Source organism: Chiloscyllium plagiosum, chromosome 6, assembly GCF_004010195.1.
Source record: "Chiloscyllium plagiosum isolate BGI_BamShark_2017 chromosome 6, ASM401019v2, whole genome shotgun sequence".
NCBI classification, from domain to species: Eukaryota; Metazoa; Chordata; class Chondrichthyes; order Orectolobiformes; family Hemiscylliidae; genus Chiloscyllium; species Chiloscyllium plagiosum.
In genome coordinates this window covers 93,631,766-93,652,962 of record NC_057715.1, presented here as the reverse complement: position 1 = coordinate 93,652,962, position 21,197 = coordinate 93,631,766, and the positions used below count along the sequence as shown (strand labels likewise).

Sequence of the window (21,197 nt, the reverse complement as noted above, 5' to 3'; positions counted from 1 at the left end):
CCTATGGACATTGCAAATTGGACAGCAAATTGATGCTGGTATCTGTTAATATTTGGGACCTGACTTACAGTTCATATTCCAAAATTGACATACTTAAATCACCTCTCATGCTACACATCTCTTACAATATTTTAGCAGAATTATCCTGCTATGGCAATGAGACTTGACATCTTATGGCAGAATGTGAAACTTGTTGTCACTTTAGACCTTAAAGATCTGCTATCTATTTACCAACGTGACAGCTACCTTCACTCTACACCAGTAGACTCAGGTGATGAGCATATCAAAAAGTATGTACTGAGCAAGTCCAAATTGTACATAATGGGTAGTCTTGTTTGCTACAGCTACTCTCCATGTTTTACAGGAAACATCAGTAATGCTGACTAGGATATGTATAGTCCTGCCCTTCTAAAGCGGGAAATACTGAATGTTTAAAGTTTCTAAATCATGGTGATTGTTGGGGCAGAATGACAAAATGCCTAATTCAACACTCCAACCTCACTTCCAATATTAAACAGTGTATTGATGTTATACCAGTGGGAAGGAAGCCTCTGTAGGTCCAGAAGCTTCTTCACTGAACAAAGGGAAGATATAAACTTTTATACATTTGTTTTCAGCCCATCATACTGTTTACAAATCAACTGTAAATCAATCACATTATTGATTGATTACATACACATCCAATCACGTCAATCATGTGACTGTGTGACCTTTCTGATTTTCAGTGATCAATCTTGCCATGATCTGCAGATGCTCTTATCACCTATCCTTGGTCATTCACAGTACATCTTATTCAACTAAATTCCAATACAGCTGACTTCTGCACCCATTATTCAATTCTCTCTGTAGAGTGTTGGCTTCTCCCTTCTATCTAAGGCTCTCTGTCCACAGGAATTCAGTTAAATCCCTTGATGTCAGTAACATTTAAAATTCTATTATTTATACATTTATGTGTATATGTGATTACAATCACCCAAGGGACCTTAACTAATCTGAGTCAAGATTCTTTCTCCTTCTATCATATACTAAACAGAAAACTTTAAATTAACTTGCAAGAAGGGCTGCTATCAGTGCTTCCAAGGATCAAACCATCACTGTATAAGCAGTGGCTAATTTTTGCTTCTTCTTAAAAACATCCCATTGTGTGATTTTTATGAGACACTTTATATCTTATCTGGTTACTATGAGTACAAAGGCTACAATTCTGACTGTGTAAATTACTGCTTCAGAGAACAATCTTCTTCAGCCATTTTTTTGTCAAATAAAAACCATAAGCAGCCATTTTATGTTAACTGAGAATCATGGGCAACCCCAACGCTTAAAAAAAGGAAGAGAAAAATAAGAGGGTCAAGATGAGGGAAATATTTAGGCTTGGGTAGAAATGTAAAGTTATTGTTAGAAGTTTTCAGAATGACAATAATCTCCTGATTTAAATTTATTGCTCACAGTTTTTATTTCATTTTTGCCTTAACAGTAATGCTTGTAATAATGGATGAAATAAATTAATGCATCTGGAGGAATTGGATTGTTAATGGTAGTGGGAAAAATAACAACACTAGGCAGTTATACAAAATGGAGTTGATCAGCAAATGTTCTGTAGTATTTCATCAAGCATGAAGATCTATGTTAGTCAATTCAGTATGATATGAAATGTGATAATTCAATCTTTTACATAAACAATCTCAACTGAGCTTTTGAGACTCACGCAATTCATAGACAATGTAGCTTACTTTTTTTATAGATTTTCCTATTGTTCTGGACCAGACCCCCTCAAGATATTTTAAGAAGGTTGCCTAGACCCTAATTTGTTCTTATTTTAAAGGCAAATGTAAAGTGTTGTGTTCCAGATGCAATTTGACTGATCAAACTACTCAACGTTAAGCATTCATAATTTATTCAAACACTAAAGTTAAAATACAAAGGAAAGAAGCGCTTAGAATAACATAACTCTACTGGAAAACTTAACAAACTAACACTAACCATTGCTAATTAACTGTTCCAATATAGTAACATCCCAGAAAAATATTCCTTGGCAAAAAGGCAAATTGAGAAATCAGATTATCTCACATGCAATGCCCACGATAGGAAGAGAAACACCAACTTCTAGCTGTAACTGGGAGAGGGGGAAGAATAGCTTCTACTTCTTCAGAACTCCAGCTTCTGCTTAAAATCAAACCCAAGAAACTAAGACGACTAGAAATCCTGTTCTGTGAGACCTGCCCATCCAGGCTGCTTCTACTGTTACAACTTAAAAAAAAAACCCAAGGTCTCACAAACTGTTTACGTTAACATTCTGCTCGGTATCTCTCAATCAATCTCTCTCTTAAAAGAAACCAGGACAAAATACATCTTTAAAGCCAAAGCATTGTCACAACACTCTCAAAATGTCTGCACATCTTCCCCAAATGCCAGACATGTCCCTCCAGTACTTCAACCAACTGACAATTTCTGATGTGCAAATTCAAACAGTCAACATCAAGAGGCTATTAAAATGGGTTGTGTAAATCCTCCACCCACACTTTCTAGCAGGGAAACACAATAATGTTTAGGAGGGAGAATCATGGTCAGATTGAAATTCTTTATATCTGTTATTCAAATGTTTATATGCGATATGTACTTTGCAAGTTGCAGTAATTAAAGATGAAAGCATATTTACCAATAATTCATACAAACCATGCATGCACTTCCACCTGTGTTGGAGGAGACATCTTCATATTTACTTGGTACACTGGCTGAAATGGATTGAAATTTGCAAACTTGTATAAAGATTAATTCCACGACTTATTCAATAGAACATCATGTCGCATTATTTCCGATGAATTAGTTTCTGAAATGCTTTAATACCTTTCGTGGTCCTCCTGGGTTTATCTTGTGCTGTTTTCTTTTTGATTTTTACTTCACAAAACTCTTTCTTTACCATCTGGAAGAACAGATTGAAAAATCATTAAGAAAAAACTGAGAGTAAGCTCGGATTCTAGAGAAGCAAATTGGCTCAAAGGAAGTGAAAAGTAGAAAGCAAAAACAGAATGAAGTTCATGCAAAACTCAAATTGTAATAGAGAGTAATGTCCAAGTAGTATAAGTAAATGCACTCTGTCAGAACAGACAATATTCTTGAAAAGACTGATGATTTGAATTCACACTTTGAAGTAAATGGGAATGATATAATTTCCATTACATAGAAGTTCTTCAGCATACTGTTCCAAACACTGATCACATACCCTAGATTTAGGACAGATTTGGTTAACCCAGTCAATGGTTAAATTGAAATTGCCCACTATTAATACATTACCCATATTACACGCATTTCTAATTTCTTGATTTATATTGGTGACTATGATCAGGATTTAACTGTCCGCAAATATTTGTATTTAAGGAGGATAAGCGAAAAAGGAAAAGTTGTTGTGGCAGCACTTGTAATAAGGGATGAGAGTAGTACATTGGTAAGTGAAAGGGTTAAGATGCAGTATCAGTCTGGGTAGAACTAAGAAACAACAAAGGGAAGCAAACCCTGGGGAAAATTGCTTACATGCTACGGAAGTGTAATGGTAATTTTGACCAATAAAAATCAGGAAATTAGAGATGCGCATTACTTGAGTAATGCCATAGAAATGGGCAATTTCAACATACACAGACGGAGTTAACCAAGTCAGAGCTAATGTTATAGAGAATGAATTCTTCGTTTGTGTACAAGATGGATTTCCGGAGCAGTATATTGAGGAGACATCTATGAATTAAGCTATTTTGGATTTAGTATTGTGTAATGAAAAAGGGCTAATTAATAACATTGTTGTAAAAGAACATTTTGGAAGAAATGACCATAACACGATAGAATTTCACAAAAAGGTTGAAAGCCCCTGTTCATGCCCAGAAGCGACTTATGATGTCAACCAGCTGCAAACACATGCACCACTGATGACATCTTTGATTTACCATGCTCACCCCACCACTCTCTGCAGCCACTGCACTGCCTGGCAGGTATACCCAGGGGCCAGAGGTGTTGCTGTGCCTGTTCCTCTACACACCACCAACGCCAGCACATTTCCCAATCACCACCACTTCCTCGACCAGGTTCGCTATCCAAGGAGAGCCACTGGAACAGTGTCATCATTCGGCCTTCACTGCAAACACCCTTCAAAGGCTACAAAACCAGACCCTGTCACTCAGTCAACACAAGATATGGTTGTGTCTTACATTACATGAGACCTCCAAGAGATTTCTGGCTCTACCATCTTTGAGACCAATTCCTGCTTTCTGTCCTTTCAAAATAAAAACAAAGAATTACAGATCTGGAAACCTGAAGCCAGAACAACATGTTGGAGAAACTCAGCAGATCTGCAGCATCTGTGGAGTAAAACATAGAGTTAACGTTTCGAGTACAGTACTGATGAGAGGTCACTAGAATTGAAATGTTAACTCTACTTTTCTCTCTTTCGATGCTGCTAGACCTGCTGAATTTCTCCAGCAATTTATGTTTTAGGTCCATTACAAGTGGGTAGAAGAGAACGTAAAGTCTAGAACAGTGAAATGGTGGAGAAATTAAATGGTTACTTTATCATTAGAAAGGAATTTGAGCGTGCAAGTAAAGATGTCTTGATACAGTTGATTATAGCGTTGGTGAGACCTCACCTGGAGTACTGCGAGGAGTTCTGGACCCTTTAAGTAAACAGAGATATACTTACCATCAACAGAGTGTCATGGCAGTTCATCAGATAAATCTCAGGATTGTTTTATGAAGAGAGATTGAGAAAACCAGATTTGGATGCTATACAGTTTCAAAATAGGAGCAGTGACTGCATAAAACTTACAAAACCCTTACAGTGTGGATGTAGGTGAGATGTTTCCCTTGGATGGTGATTCTAAAACCAGGGGACATAATCTCAGGACAAGAAGTAGGTCATTTAAGATTGAGATGAGGAGGAAGTTCTTAACTCAGCAGTGATAAGTTTTGGAATTGCCTCCCCCAAAGGACTGTGCAAGTTCAGTCACTGATCATGTTCAAGACAGTAATCAAAAGATTGCTGGAGCATTCAAGGAATATGGAGATAGCATGAACAAGCAACACAAAAGAGAAACCATGACGCAATTAAATGCAGAGTAGGTTTGACGGGCTGAATAGTCTATTTCTGTTCCTGTAAACAAGAACTAATACAATAAAACCAAAAATAAAGAAGTGCGAAGAATAGAAATTATAAATTAATCCTCAAATGTTGGAAATCAAAAAGCAAATCTAAAGCAAGTAAGATATTTCATAAATAACTCTTCATCGAACTAGAAAAAACTATTGGAATATGTCTCACCTCGGGTGATAAAAACTTGTTAATAAGCTTTGCAAAGCAATTCCTAGCAAGAATAGTGCTGACTGAGGGACGATCCTTTGGATTTCTTTTGAACATTTGCTTTATGATATATTGCAGTTCATAGGAGTAATGTCTTGGAATTGGAGTGTAGGTGCCTTTGCAGATTTTCAGGATCAGATTCTTCCAACTATTAGACTGGAACTGATAAAAAAAAAGAACTGAACACTTTATTTGCATTATACAAACAAAAGATATTTACTTTTTACAATGTAAACTCGAAACATGATCTGCGCTGCACTTCTGGAAAAATGTGTTCAATGGAGCGTTGTAAGACACTTTGACTGAATAACAGATTGTAAGAATAAATTTTTTAAAAGCAACAGTTTTTTGACTGGATGACATTTTTAAGCTTCTGTCTTGACCTCCCGACATTATACACCATCTTTACAGATTCTGTATTTAAAGACAATCTCTGTGTGGTTAAAATTGAAATGTGTTCTGATTTTCTTTTTAAATCCTCCACCAGCCACTCTGAACTCATTTTACCCTCTTCACTATCTCTGCTCACAACTATTCCAACCTACTCCTGGTTGGTCTTTCACATTTTAGTGGCTACAAATTTGGATTTATCCAATATACTGTTACTCCTGTCTTAACTCACAGCTAATTCCATTCCCCTCTCATCCTTGTGCTTGTTGATATACGTTGAACCCTGGTCAAGTAACATAATGATTTTAAAATTCTCATCCAGATTTTCAGTTCCCTCCATGACCTATTTTATAATACCTCTGGGAAGTCACAGAATCATAGAACCTCTGAAGTGCAGATAGAAGCCAGCCCATTGTGTCTCCACTGATCCTCCGAAGGACATCCCACCCAGACCCACACCCTATTTTTGTAGCCCCGAATTTACCATGGCTCATCTACCTTGCCGAGAGAAAGTGAGGACTGCAGATGCTGGAGAGCAGAGCTGAAAATGTGTTGCTGGAAAAGCGCAGCAGGTCAGGCAGCATCCAAGGAACAGGAGAATCGACGTTTCGGGCATAAGCCTGAAGAAGGGCTTATGCCCGAAACGTCGATTTTCCTGTTCCTTGGATGCTGCCTGACCTGCTGCGCTTTTCCAGCAACACATTTTCAGCTCATCAACCTAGCCGCCCATCCTGGACACTATTTGGCAATTTCACATGGCCAATGCACCTAAGCTGTACATCTTTGGATTGTGCGAGAAACCTGGAGGAAACCCATGCAGACATGAGGAGAATTTGCAAACTCCAGACAGTCACACAAAGCTGGAATCGAACCAGAGTCCCTGCCATTGTGAGGCAGCAGTGTTAACCACTGTGCCACTCCTTGGGATGTATCACAACATTAAAGGTGCTAAATATTGTTGATGTTGCAGCAGAGGAGTTGCGAACTGTTCTTCAGAAAACTGCTACTTACAGGATGCCGTAGTGTGCAGAGTTCATACAAGACGCATCCCAAGGCCCAAATATCACTAAAAAAGTAAAAGTAGAATCTGTTACAAATTGAATTACAACAAAAAAAACTTATTGTATTATAGTTAGGTAGAAAGTAGACAATTTTGCACATTTACACCTTCACTGGTTGAGTTCTACATTGCTATCTACAAAAATATTATCTTTCAAGTAGCTGTTCTAAGGAGGATGCTGTGACAATGTGCACTATAAACACTTTTCCGCATTTGCTTTCCAGATGCTGCTAGTTCTTACTAGGGTATAGCTACATTTGGTCCTGCAATCACCCAGAACCTCAGTCAAAAAAGAGGCCTAACAGAGAGTTTACAGAATGAATCTCAGCCAAGGGTACTGTAGTTTATAAACAAAATCCACATTTGTACCTCCCAGTAAGAATCACTGGTTAATCATTTCATGACCAAGCTTCTTCATACACAATCGATTGTGATTTAATCCATCTATCTCAACTGGTTAATCACGTTTCATTAACAAAACACAACCAGTTTTCATTCCACTGGATGTAAATATTATATGTTCATTCATCATCTTGCACAACAATATAGCTTTTAATAAGGAGCACATTAACAATGGTTCTAGAGATGTTAAAATAAAAACAGAAATTTTAGCATTGGAAGATATCCCACTTTAGCTGAATTTAAGCCGATGTTGGAGGCCAGTTTTATATACTCCAATTTGCCTACAATCGTCCAAAAATAATAAATTTGAGCCATCTCCTCAAGGTAAAGTGTGACATCACGCTGTGCTATCCTATCTCCTGAATGATGTCTCTCATTGTTAAGCAGAATCTAAATGATGTAATTTTATTTTGCTGTCAATCCAATGCATTTAAAAATGTAATTGGAGCTACCTGTCCTAGGATATTCCAGCTATGAAATTGTTGAGTGAATGAGTACAAAATCTGATAAAAGTGTTTGTAAATGTACTTGTCAATCATCTTTATAAAAGTAAGTGAATTTTTCTGGTTAATTTGACCACTGCCTTCCCGGGTTAGCAGCTGGAATGCTTAAAAAAAACTATCCCAGTGCAGTAAGTATACTATGTCCTTCTTACAGAATTTTGTTTCCCATCCATCACCTCCTTCCCCAAATATGTTTGTACCTTTTGTTATTGTAAGGTTTATTCTCCCAAATCTCTGGAGATACATAGTATGGTGTTCCTACATAGGTATGAGCAAAGGCCATGGGACTGTAAAGAGGAAAGAAACATTTTAATGAAGAGCAGACAATTATGATAGAAAATAAAAATCCATTTATACAGAACGGCAATACAGAATTATATGGAATGTGGAGAGTATTACTTATTAAGCTGTTAGGGCTCTACAAAAACAAATTTGCACTAACATACATCAACCCAGTAACACTCATGTAATCGTGAGTAAACTTGCCTGTTCAGTAGATGTGCAGATCCAAAGTCTCCCAGTTTAACCACTCCATTTTTAGTGAGGAATATGTTCTGCAATTTAAAATCAGATAACAAAAGTGAATTTTGATGCCAGCTTTTCTTAGAAAATGCATTCATGTTATGTGAACATCACTGGCTGGACCAGCATTTATTGCACTTCACTAACTGCCTTTGAGAATATGCTGTTGAACTGCCTTCTTGAATGATTGCAATCCATTTAGTGTACGGTTACACACAATGTTGTCAGGGAGGGGGTTTGAAGACTTTGACTGGGACACTGAAGGAATGGCAATATTGTTGCAAGTCAGAATGCTGAGTGGCTTGGAGAGGAACTTGTAGGGGGCAATGTTTCCATGTTCTGCTGCCGTTGCCCTTCTCAGTGATGATGGCTGGTGAGGAGATGATGTGCAACAGTAGCTGCAGTACTCAAGTTATTTACTCTAGTGAAGGTGAATATGAACGAAATAGAGACTGAACTCAAGCATGTGAACCGAACAAAGACTAGGTGGGGCAAGTAAAATTCTTGTACTAATGGAATGAAGATATGAAGAACAATATAGTTTCAAAGCAGTTTTGAATGTTTTGCCCAATGATATGACTTTTGAATGGTAGTATGCGGTTAGGTGGACCAAATGGCATCATTCAAGACTGGGTGTAAGGTAATTATTAACACACAAATTTATACATTAACAATAGTGTTAGTATTAATAGTGTTTACGTGACATAACAATAAGATAATGTTCTGTTATGAATTGCTCTGTTCTCCTGAGAAGTGGCTAATGATAGCAAGTGTAGCAAACTGAAAAAGATATGGGTAACTGCAACATTTTACAGCAACAAGCTGACCAGTGACAGGATAACATAGGACAATAATCTTACTGGCAATTCAACTGAGGCTAGCCAGCTATGTCAGCACAAATCAGGATTAAACCTGATTTGTAGCTTAGTGTACCTTTCCATCTCATGTAGCTCAAGGGTGACACAGTTAAACACACAGTCACAAAGGGGTACCACAGAGATGTAAAATCTGTTTCAGATTTTTTTTGATATTGTAAACATCATTTTGATTTTTGCAAGGTCAGATTATTGCACAGATCTTTAAGAAAACCAAATGACATCACAATTTGTGATGGTCTCATTTAAGAGGTCTCTATCTTACTCTCTGTACATTCAATCACTGTCAGTTGGTTAGACTGCAAGCAGTCATCCAGACTGTTAGCCAGCTAATCAACTATGTATATAATATCGTATAAATCTAAGGTGCTTGTGGCACAGTGGTAGTGTACCTGCCTCTAGGCCAAGAGGCCTGAGTTCAAGTCTCACCTGCTCTGGAGGTGTGTATTAACAGGTTGATTAGAAAATATCTATAATAGTAACCTAAGCAATCATTTAACTCAGACGCTTTATGCAACTCTGAGATGCCACATTTGTGTACATAATTGTTATTAAATGTCCAGATATCTGACTCAATAAGAACCAGTCACTCTGTGATATGTTACACGGACTAACATATAGAAAACCATACAAAGCACAGTACAAAACTTCAAAATATTGTTTGAAGATACTCATAATAAAATCCAATGAAATATAATACTTAAGTGCAATTAGAAGCTAGCTATTGCTCTCTAGCATTTACTGGTTAAAGACTTCAGTCAGCTCCTTTAATTGAGGCAATTGTCCAGTTACACAAAGTAAGCTAATGCCTCCATTAAGACTCTTGATGAAAGAATTAAACAAACTAGTTAAGCACGATAGATTTTCCAAACTCATTAATTTCAAATTTTAAGTCACATAAGGCCGAGCTTGATAAATCTAGCTTTATATCCCATCAGATTAGCCAGAACACAAGCAATTATTTTGTTATTCTTAATAAAGAGATACAGTTATTTTAATTTTTTTTCTCTCTGTAGAATGAAATACTTGCCTTGGATTTGATATCTCTGTGTAGAACTCGTTTGTCATGTATGTGCTTCATTCCGAGGCAAATTTGTACAAACAGATTCAATATCTGTTAAAAGCAAAACAACAAAATAATTCCTCTGTCAATTTCTAATAGTGAGTACTTCATGAAAAAGGCACTCTGGATTCTGTGCAAGTTACTATTTTATAAACCTAAGTTTTAAAATAATTTACAATTATCAAAATTGTACCGATTGTTCAGGTTAATCTTAAAATATAAATATTTCAATTGTAGTATAATGTTACATAAAAGAGCAAAAAAAATTTTTTTAATGTTTCATATATCAAAATTGCAATGAATGAAGTGGACACAATCACAGATGTTCTTAGTAAGCTGGGAACACTGACCGGAATGCTAGGACAACCCAGTGTCAGCCACTTTTTGCCATCTGGCAACTAATTTGCAGATGTTGGAACTGCTGTCCCTTTAAAGTGTAAACGTCTGTAAGTATTGCTGGCCAATTGGACAGCCAGCAACCCGGTGGTCTCAGAGTATATGTCTGCGTTTTTTTTGGGGGGGTGTGGTTTACAGAGAGAGCAAGTTGGAGGAGCAAAAAGGGGTTATTGCTAAGTGAGCTATCCCATGAGAACAGTGCCCAATTAGAAAGGTCCATCCCCACAAAGATGGAGATGAAACAAGGGCGTTTAAACGAGGAGGGGGAAATCTTGCAGTTTCCCGGCGTTCAATCTAATATGGCCAGTTCCAGACAACCCGCAAGTGTAGCTGGAACTAGGCACACAACAATTCACGCAGGTGAATCCTGCTCCTCTAAGTCTGTGATTACGTTTCATTCATTTATCACAGGATGTATACCGTTTCTTCTGGAAATAGTTTGTCCTTTCGCTGCAGGAGTTTTTGCGTGAGATCTCCACCATCACAGAATTCCATCACTATATAAAGATGCCCTTCAGCTGCAATAGGAAAAAAAATCATAACATTAAATATGTAAATAGTGAAATCCTAAATTAACTAGTTGTCAAAGCAACAATTTATTTCCACAGGACTCTTTTTATCCAAAACCATGATACTTTTTCGCAAAGTACAAAGTAGAAAAAACATTCCAGAAACAGACTTTTACACCTGTTATTCATCTGCAGGGTTTTAGCTGTATGTTATTGTTCCACAGGAGTTTCCTTCCAGCACGCCTTATCTAAGCCTACCCATGTGTCCTTCCACCTCTTTCTTTCCTTGTGCACTTAGCAAGTTGCTTCCCTTTAAATGCATCTATGTTATTCACTTAAATCACTCTATTTAGCAGTGAATTTCACATTCTCACCATTCCTTGAATAAAGACATTTCTTACAAATTACTCAAATTTATGGGAGCATTTTTTGTTATTTTGCTGTCCTTCATTATGGATTCCCAATAAATGGAAACATCTTCTCCACATCTATCATCAACACTGTCAGAATTCATCCACCTCTGAATAATTTTTCCAACAGAAAAGAGTCCCATGTAGTTGCTTCAATCTTCCCTGATAGTTATAGTCTCACTGTGTATGTACATTGATGGTTGCTACTTTAAAAGAATAATTATTCATTGTAAGATGAATCAGGCCTCCAGAGCATGAAATGGTGAAAAATAGAGTAATTCGTTTTTTAAATAGAGGAAATTTTTCACCAAAGAGGAACTAGAGAGCAGTTCATGCATAGCAATATAACTTTATCTATTTCTTTTCCCCTAAATATATTTAAGAACTCACCAGCAGTAATATTTAATTGTTTTTTCACATTACTTTCATAATATACATTAATTTTGAAATGTGCTTTAATCTGCATCCAAATTAAAATAATCTATCTCCACCATTTCTCAAAGTTTTAATTATTTGTAATTTTTTTCTTGTCTCTCCCCACTGTTTTATTAGCTTCCTTCATCATTTCTCACAACAATGATAAATATTTCATCAACGGGATTAATTCATGCCAAAGTTGTTTCACACAGCCTATACCAAAAGTGAACTGTTTGCAAATAATTTTCCTGTTGGCTCAGTATTGTAGTTTCAAGCATTTGATAAATATTACACACCAATGTAGGTGTGGAAAACAGCAGCAAAAGAAATTTAACTGAATGCAGGTGATTATGGACATGTCTCACAACAACAGCACATAAATTTTAAAAGTCACTTCAAACATTAGCAGTTTGAAGCAAGACACAAATTTATGAAATGCCACATGGACTGACTGCCTACAGATTGTGTGTGCTTTGAACAAAATAGAATGTATCTGCAAATACAAATCCCAAATGCAAGTTCATCCAACAGACTTACGTGTGTGCATATGATACAATGTATGCACACGTGTGATGGAGTATGTGAGTGAGTGAGAGAGAGTGGGAGAGAGAGAGAGTACGAGAGTGGGTCTGTGTGTAATCATGTATAAGAGAGTGTGTGTATGTGTGCGAGAGCATATAGTGTGGTGGGGTCACCTGTGGTGTGACATGAATCCATCATCCCAGTTGAGGCCATCCTCATGGGTAGTGAACTTGGCTACCAGCCTCTGCTCAGCAACTCTGCGTTGTTGCTTATCCAAAGTCAGCCTTGGAAGATGGTCCTCGAAGATCTGAGGCCAAATCTCCTTGACCTTTGAAGTGCTCCCTCACTGGGAGGGGATGTCTGGTGATTGGTGTCTATTCATCTATTGTCGTAGCGTCTGCTTGGTTTTGTCAATATACCATGCCTCAGGGCATGCTTGTCTAACTGTATGAGTTAGATAATGTTGGCTGAGTCGCATGAGTACCTGCCGCACAAATGATGGATGGCATTCCCACATGTGATGGTAGTATCCATGTCAACACTCTGATACGGTGTTACAGTGGTTGCCATGGCAGGGTTGTATGATGTTGTGGTGGGTGTTTTCCTGAAGGCTGGGTCGTTGGCTGTGAACAATGGTCTGTTTAAGGTTTGACAAATGGCATGCGCGTATATGTGTACACACACGTACACACGCGAACTCTCTCCCTCTCTCCTCCCCCCACACATGCGCGTGCACACATATAAGTCTATGGGGTGAATTTGCATTTGCAGATTTGTATTTGCAGATACATTCTATTGTGTTCAAAAAGCAGGCTGTCAGTCCATGTGATTGTTTATAAATTCCTACTTTGGAAATAAAACCAGTCTGACTCAAGGTTGGGATACAGACAGACTGTAACCTCACACCTGTAATGTATTCTCGGAGCTGAGATGTCTTTTCCTTATATACTGATAAAACCTTCAGTTATCCTGGGACTGTGACTTGAAAGAAGTTCTGGGATTTACATATTAATCAATTGAAACCTGCATCCCCATTCTAAATGATTAAAGACTTAACAGCAATCTAGGTTTGTTCAATACATCGCATAAATTGTCTGACACTTTGATCCTTTACTATAAATTCTTTGTCCTATGATCCTGCCCCACTAGTTACCTGACAAAGGAGCAGCACTCTGAAAGCTTGTACTTCCAAATAAATCTGTTGGACTATAACCTGGTGCTGTGTGATTTTTAAACTTTGTCCACCCCAGTCCAACACCGGCACCTCCACATCAGAACTTCAAAGGAACTTGGATGTATCTAGTCGTGAGACACTGAAAGTTAACATGCTGATCCAGCAAGCAATTAAAAAGGCAAACAGCCTTAACAACATGAGGGTTTTGACAACAGAAGAAAGATGTCTTGCTGCAATTGTATTCAATTTTGATCTCCTTATGCAAGAGAAAGACAGACGTACCAGAGATGGAGAGCAACAAATGTTTGCAAAAATTCATGAAATGGAAGAACGGAGGAAACAGTAAATGTGAGGAAACATTTGTCCTGTGAGAAAACAGTAAATATTACCTCATGTTTTAGAAGAATGAGAGATGATCTCATTCAAACATACAAAATTCTTACAGGGTAGATGCAGGATGGGTCAGGGTGGGGTGGCAACTAGAAGAAAAGATTAGAGGCTCCAAATGAAAGGGCAAGCCATTTAGGACTAAAATAAGGTGGAACTTCTTCACTTGCTCGATAGCGAATTGCTTAGAATTCTCTATTGCAGACAACTGTGGGGGCTCAGTTGTCGAGTATGTTTGAGACTGAGATTCATAGAGTTCCACATATTAAAATCATCAATGGATAATGCAAGTAAGTATTGTTGACATAGAAGATGGGGAGGCAGTAGGCTAATGGTGATGTCACATGACTCATAATCCAGAACAGGGTTCAAAATCCCACTATTAATGGCTGATGGTAAAAATTAAATTCAACAAAATCTGCAATTAAAATCCAGTCTAATGCTGACCACAGTCAAATACCCTAAAAACTCCTCTGATTCACAAATGCCTCTTGGGTAAGGAATCCTGCCATCCTGGCCTAGTCTGGCCTACGTGTAACTCCAGGCTCGTATGAACATGGTTAACATTTCACATGTTCTTAAATGACCTAAAACATTTGGCTCATGGGAAATAGGAATGGGTAATACATACTGGCTCAGCCAGCAATGTCCACAACCCATGAATGAATAAAAAGCAAATGTCGGTGGTAGGGAAATTATTGGAGAAGTTTCTTCGGGATAGGATTTACTCATGTTTGGAAAACTATGGACTTATTAGCAATAGGCAGCATGGCTTTGTGTGGGGAAGATCACGTCTCACAAGCTGGATTGAGGTTTTTGAGCAAGTGACCAAGATGATTGATGGGGGCAGAGCGGTAGATATTATCAATGTGGACTTTAGCAAGACCTTTGGCAAGGTCTCTCTTTGCAGACTGATATAAAGGTGAAGTCACATTGGATCTGCGGTATGTTGGTAAGGTGGATACAGAACTGACTTAATCATAGAAGACTGAGTAGTGGTGGAAGGGTAGAGACCAGTGACCAGTGGTGTTCTGTAAGGATCACTGCTGGAACCCTTGTTGTTTGCAATATATATATATATATATAAAAATGATTTGGAAGATCTGATTAGTAAGTTTGCAGCTGACACAAAGAATGGGGGAGCTGCAGATAGTGAGGATGTTTGCCAGAGGATAGAGCAGGATATAGATAGCAGATTTGGACAGAGCTTAATCTGGACAAATGTTAGGCATTTTAGGAGATCGTACGCAGGAAGAAAGTACACAGTAAATGACAGAATCCTTAGCAGCATCAACACACAGATGGATCTAGTTTTGCTTGTTCATAGTTCCCTGAAAGTGGCAATATATGTGGATAAGGTGGTTGAGAGTTACATAGCATACTTGCCTTCCTCGATCAGGGCACAGAGTATGCTTAGTCATGTTGTAGTTGTACAAAACTTTACTTAATCCACATTTAGAATATTGCATACAGTTCTGGTCGCTACGTTAGCAGAAGGATGTGCAAGCTTAGGAGAGGGTACAGGAACAGTTTACCAGGATGTTGCCTGGTTTGGAGGTTATTAGCTATGAAGGGAGACTGAAAACAAATCAAGTTTGTCTACTTGAATATTGCAGGATGAGGGGCAACCTGACAGAAGTTTACAAAATTATGAAAGACATAGATAGGCTGTACAGTCGGAATCTTTATCTCAAAATTAGAAATGTCAATTGCAAGGGGCCATTGGCTTAAGGTAAAACAGGGTAAGTTTAAATGAGATGTGAGAGGCACGTTCTTTTTTTACACAGAGACTTTTAAGTGCCAGGAATGCGATGCCAGAGGTGGTGTTGGATGGGTATATAATAACAATGTTTAAAAGGTATCTTGCCAGATATATGAATAAGCAGGGAATAGAGTGACAGAAACCACATAAGAGGTAAAGGCTTTTAGTTTAGAAAAGTATCATGTGTCAGCACAGTCTTGATGGGCTGAAGTGCCTGTTTCTGTGCCGTACTGTTCTTTTTTCTAAAACAGCCAAGATTTCATTCATTTGCAGAGGGCTCTACGGGCTAAATGGCCTCCTCCTGCTCCTATTTCTTGTGTTCTTATGTCAGAGGTCTAGATTATGGACTGATTTGATAAGATTTTTCTACTGGTGGATGAAAGCAGAACTAGTGCCAGTAAATATAATTGAGTCACTAATGAAATCAAAAGGGAAGTCAGGAGAAACGTCTTTGCACAGCAAGTGCTTCAAATGTGGAACTAGCTATCACAAGGAATGGTTGACACGAACATCAATGATACATATAAGGGCAGTTTAGATAATGTGTGGAGAAAAAGGAATTGAAAAGACAAATGGAAAAGGTTAGCTAAAGAAAGACGGGAGGTGTCTTATCTGCAGCACGTGTTAACAGCATGGACCCATTAGACAAGCGGCCTGTCTTAGTGCTGTGAATACTGTGCATGTCATTCACTTTGGAAAACAGCAAGGAGAGGAATGAACACTAGAACAAGCGAAAGAGCAATATTGGAGAAGGAAGTGTGAAGAATAGATAATTAATTCCATGAATTTCTCACCTTCAAATGAGTCTATAAATGTAACAATGTTGGGGTGCTTCATTCTTGCAAGGAGGATGGCTTCCCTCCGCGATCTTTGTAATCCAGAAGGATTCTAAATAAATAAGATAAAATGAAAATAGATAGCACATTGCCTTGTTCTGAAAAATAAACACCGAGAATCATTTTTCCCCCAAAGGTCCATATTGTATGTATCATTAAAGCTTTAGAACAGAACTTGTAACTTTGCTACAATTAAATCATAAGCCATATGGTTATGAATTATGTGCTTAAATGATATGCAATAGCAAGAGGATGTGCATCCTCTACCTAGTGCTAACTTGATACAGTCTAAACTGGACTCTGAAAGGTCACTGAATCTGAAATGTTAACTCTGATTTCTCTCCACTGATGCTGCTAGATCTGCTGAGATTTTCCAGCAATTTCAGTTTTCATTATAGAAGATCTCATGGCACTTTTCAAAGAAGATCAGTAACTCTTCTTCAAATTCCTGACCAATATCTTTTTCCTGAACCTATACTATCTCATTGCTATACACAGCTTGGTTGTCAGTGGAACAGTACCAATACTTAATGTGTAATGACTTAACAATTTTGGCATGTCCGGAGATGTGAAAAGGAATTGGAACTTGGAATGTCTCTCCAAATGTCCAGGAGTATAAATTGTGACATAGCCAAGAACAACTTTTGGCTCTTTTTGTAGTTCACCCGAGACAAAGAAAGTAATCTAGCCACTTTATTGTTTGATGCACATTATGATAAAATCACCAGAAGAACAAAACAAACATACTTTTTGAGTATGCAAGTGGGATGACTACCAGCTCTAAAACTGTTCGCTGCCACAAATGATAATTCGTGCTGATCCAAGTCCAATGGAATGTAATTCTCAATTTCTATAAATTGTATTGAGAACAAAGCTAAATGATATCTTTGCCTTCAGATGGATAATGGAAATAAAAATAAAGTGACAACGTAATCATCTTCACGAAAACTCACATCATATTTACCTTTGAAAGATGAATTTCCTTCATGACATATTGCTGACTTTCATTATGCGCTTGGACCAAAAGAGCTCTGCCAAAGGAACCTTCACCAATTACCTTTAATACAGTGTAAGCATCCATCATCAAATTCTTCTCTGAAAAACAATTGCAGACATGCTATCAGTGAAACGTTTTGCACACTTTTACACTAATCTTTATTGAACTTGCTTTAAATAAGAAACTGTTAAATGTGGTTTCAGAGAGAATTGTGTGCCCTTGCACACTGAGCACAGAAATCTAATGCACAGATATAGCAATCAGTTAGGAATGCAATAATATAAACCAAAGAACTGTGGATGCTGGAGATTTGAAACAAAAACAGAAATTGCTGGTGAAGCTCAGCAGGTCTGGCAGCATCAGGAGTTCTGATGGAAAGCAACCAAACCCAAAACGTTAACTGTTGTCTTCCCAAAGATGCTGCCAGACCTTTTGAACTTCATCAGCAATTTCTGCTTTTGAATTAGGAACGCAAATCTTACATTGTCCTTTATTGCACAGGAGCTGTGACATAGGAAGTCTTACTAGCATTGTATAAGGGATTGGGGAGACCACACCTGGAGTACTGTATACAGTTTTCATACCGAAGGAAATACATGTTTGCTTTATGTGAGATGCAACAAACATTCACAAGGATAATTCCTGGGATGGAATTGTCAGCAAGTAGAGACTGAGCAAACTAAGACTATATTATCTGGAGTTTAGAAGAATTTTAGGTGATTGCAGTATACAATGAAGCACAGAACTTCCTATTGAGTTCTTGGCCAAAACCTCTCCCTCTAACAGAGTATCAGAGTAATTTGCCATTAGTAGGACTTGCCTGCACAAATACTCAAATTGCCAACCACTTTTACCAATGACAGGCATTGAACATTTAAAAAGATTAATTTGTTGAAAAACACCCTGGAACATGAAGATTGGTGGAGTAGCAGAAAGCATAGGGGACTGTCAAAGAATACAGGAGAATATAGATAGACTGGAAAGTTGGACGGAGAAGTGGAGATGGAGTTCAATTCAGGTAAGTGTGAAGTCTAATTCAAGAGCGAACTATACTGTAAACAGAAGGTGGTCAAGAAGGCGTATGGTATGCTTGCCTTCATCAGACGGGGTATTGAGTATAAGAGCTGGCAGGTCATGTTAAAATTGTACAAGACTTTGGTTCGGCCGCATTTAGAATACTACAGTTCTGGTTGCCACATTACCAAAAGGATGTGGAGGCTTTGGAGAGGTTTACGAGGATGTTGCCTGGTATGGAAGGTGCTAGCTATGAAGAGAGGCTGAGTCGGTTAGGATTGTTTTCATTAGAAAAAAAGAGATTGAGGGGGGACCTGATTGAGGTCTACAAAATCATGATAGGTATAGACAGGATGGATAGAGATAAGCTTTTTCCCAGGGTGAGGGATTCAATAACGAGAGGTCACACATTCAAGGTGAGAGGTTAAAGGTTTTTTTTTAGATTAGATTAGATTACTTACAGTATGGAAACAGGCCCTTCGGCCCAACAAGTCCACACTGCTCCGCCGAAGCGCAACCCACCCATACCCCTACATTTACCCCTTACCTAACACTACGGGCAATTTAATAAGGCCAATTCACCTCCCGGGTCTCTGGCGCTGTGAGGCAGCAATGCTAACCACTGTGCCACCGTGCCGCCCACACGGGGGATAATGTGGCAGGTTGTTTACACAAAGGGTGATAGGTGCCTGGAATGCGGTGCCAACAAAGGTAGTAGAGGCAGGCACGGTGGATTCATTTAAGATGCGTCTGGACAGATGCATGAGTAATTAGGGAGCAGAGGGATACAGATGCTTTGGAATACAGATGCGATAGGTTTAGACAGTGATTGGATCGGCTCAGGCTTGGAGGGCCAAAGGGCCTGTTCCTGGGCTGTAAATTTTCTTTGGTCTTTGTTCTTCTGACAGCTGAAAAAGTTGTACAAATCCAAACCACAGTAACCCTATTACAGTAACCCTGCATTTTCATTTCCCAAAACGTGAACACAAATACAAAGCAGAAGAAAACATCATTCAATTTATAAGGCTTTTTTCTCTACAAGCACTCCAGTGATGGACCTTGCCCTCAAACCACCACTTTTTAAAATGTATTCATGGGATGGCTGCACTTATTGCCTCGCTCTAGTTGCTCAGAGGGCACTTAAGAGACAACCACATTGCTGTGGGTCTGGAGTCACATGTAGGCCAGACTAAGTAAGGATAGCAGTTTCCTTCCTTAATGGACATTAGCGAACCAGATGGATTTTTCCAGCTATCTATGCATGGTCATCACTAAATCCTTAACTCCAGGTATTTTTATTGAACTCCACCATCTGCTGTGGCGGGATTCGAACCCAAGTCGCCAGAATGTTACTGAGTCTCTGGATTAACAGTTCAGCAATAAAACTACTAGGTGGTCACCTCCCAAGTTTCAGAGCCCTACATAACGTTCCCTCTGAAACTAAAATCATGCTGTGTTGATTCCTTGTGAATCCCTTTAATCAATCGATAATTTCTGAAAATACTAACGATAACAAATTTTACCAACTTTTACAATTAGAGTTTCATTAAAATATTGATGTGGGAAGCAGCTATGTGCTTTAAAATAAAATCCAACCATTTCTAGTGGAAAACAGATACGCCCTAAGGCCACTTATCCTTAATCAGGGCGTGTTGTGAACTTCAAATCTTGAACCATGTTTAAAATGAATGCTAGAATTAGGGTGGGGTTTTGTTATTGCTCAGATACAGGATTTTTAACACTTTGGAAATTGCAGAGGATACCAAATGTTCAAAATTTCCATATGATTGCACTAAGTCACTATCCCCGGGCTAGATTAAATCCACTTCACAGGAAAAGCATGAATACAATGTTATTGTATGAACAGACGTGATAGTTGACAGTGGGCGGATAGTTCACTTAATACGGATGTTTTATACTGTGAGCTACCCAGCCTTCATCAGTGGAAGGTACACAATAGGATCGATATTTGTTAAAGGGACGATATTAATTGTAACGTCATCAAATTCTCCGAAATAAACATATTACTGATAGTTCAAAGCTGGAGATCTCGGAATATTTGTTTTAAACTACTTTTTTTTTCTATTTTTGCTTCCACTTGGGGGGAGGCGTCAGGAATTCCTGGTTCATGTTACCTACCGACAGTCTGACAGAACGTAAAACGCACGTTCCATTCAAAAGCGAACTCTTTATGCTAATGCTACTCTTCTTCGAAGGCACAGAAAACGAAGCGGTCAGTTAAATCACTGGGAAATATTAAACCACTTCCCAACTTTGACACAAGCCGGAAATAACCTGCAACCGAGGCTGTGGGAGGGCAATAACCATCATCACGTGTCAGGGTTTATAGAAAGCTCTTTGTAATGAGACAGTGACCCAGATTAATGTGGTAAAACAGCAATGAAGCGATGTTCAATTCTCCGTTATTTATGCTCAAACGAGGCACTGTTACACTTTAAAAATCCCAACATTGTTGTTCAGCTTTTGGTTTCAGTCACAAACTTTATTGAAGGGCGCAAAGTTGCTGCGTTTATGAGGGGGGCATGAAATAAGCTTGCCACATTAAATGAAGATTTGGAGGTGCCGGTGTTGGACTGGGGCGTACAAATGTTTTTAAAAA

The 21,197-nt window shown here is 38.4% G+C and overlaps 1 protein-coding gene across 2 annotated transcripts in view; it reads right to left on the bottom strand.

The window, feature by feature from the left end:
- The window catches only part of nek3 (NIMA related kinase 3), a 29,512-nt gene extending 8,662 nt beyond the window's left edge, over positions 1-20,850 (bottom strand). Inside the window, exons 1-11 of one of the 2 annotated variants that reach the window (XM_043692144.1) lie at positions 20,717-20,850; positions 17,531-17,661; positions 16,525-16,618; positions 10,970-11,067; positions 10,121-10,204; positions 8,180-8,247; positions 7,894-7,980; positions 6,740-6,794; positions 5,300-5,500; positions 2,845-2,920; positions 2,674-2,732 (exon numbers count right to left, since the gene is read on the bottom strand). In XM_043692144.1, coding sequence (XP_043548079.1) covers positions 2,674-2,732; positions 2,845-2,920; positions 5,300-5,500; positions 6,740-6,794; positions 7,894-7,980; positions 8,180-8,247; positions 10,121-10,204; positions 10,970-11,067; positions 16,525-16,618; positions 17,531-17,650 — 942 coding nt within the window. In that variant the 5' untranslated portion in view covers positions 17,651-17,661; positions 20,717-20,850. Of the gene's footprint in view, positions 1-2,673; positions 2,733-2,844; positions 2,921-5,299; positions 5,501-6,739; positions 6,795-7,893; positions 7,981-8,179; positions 8,248-10,120; positions 10,205-10,969; positions 11,068-13,560; positions 13,603-16,524; positions 16,619-17,530; positions 17,662-20,716 lie in introns of those variants that run through there. The other variant, XM_043692145.1, reaches the window with a different exon arrangement.
- Positions 20,851-21,197: the final 347 nt, after the last annotated feature.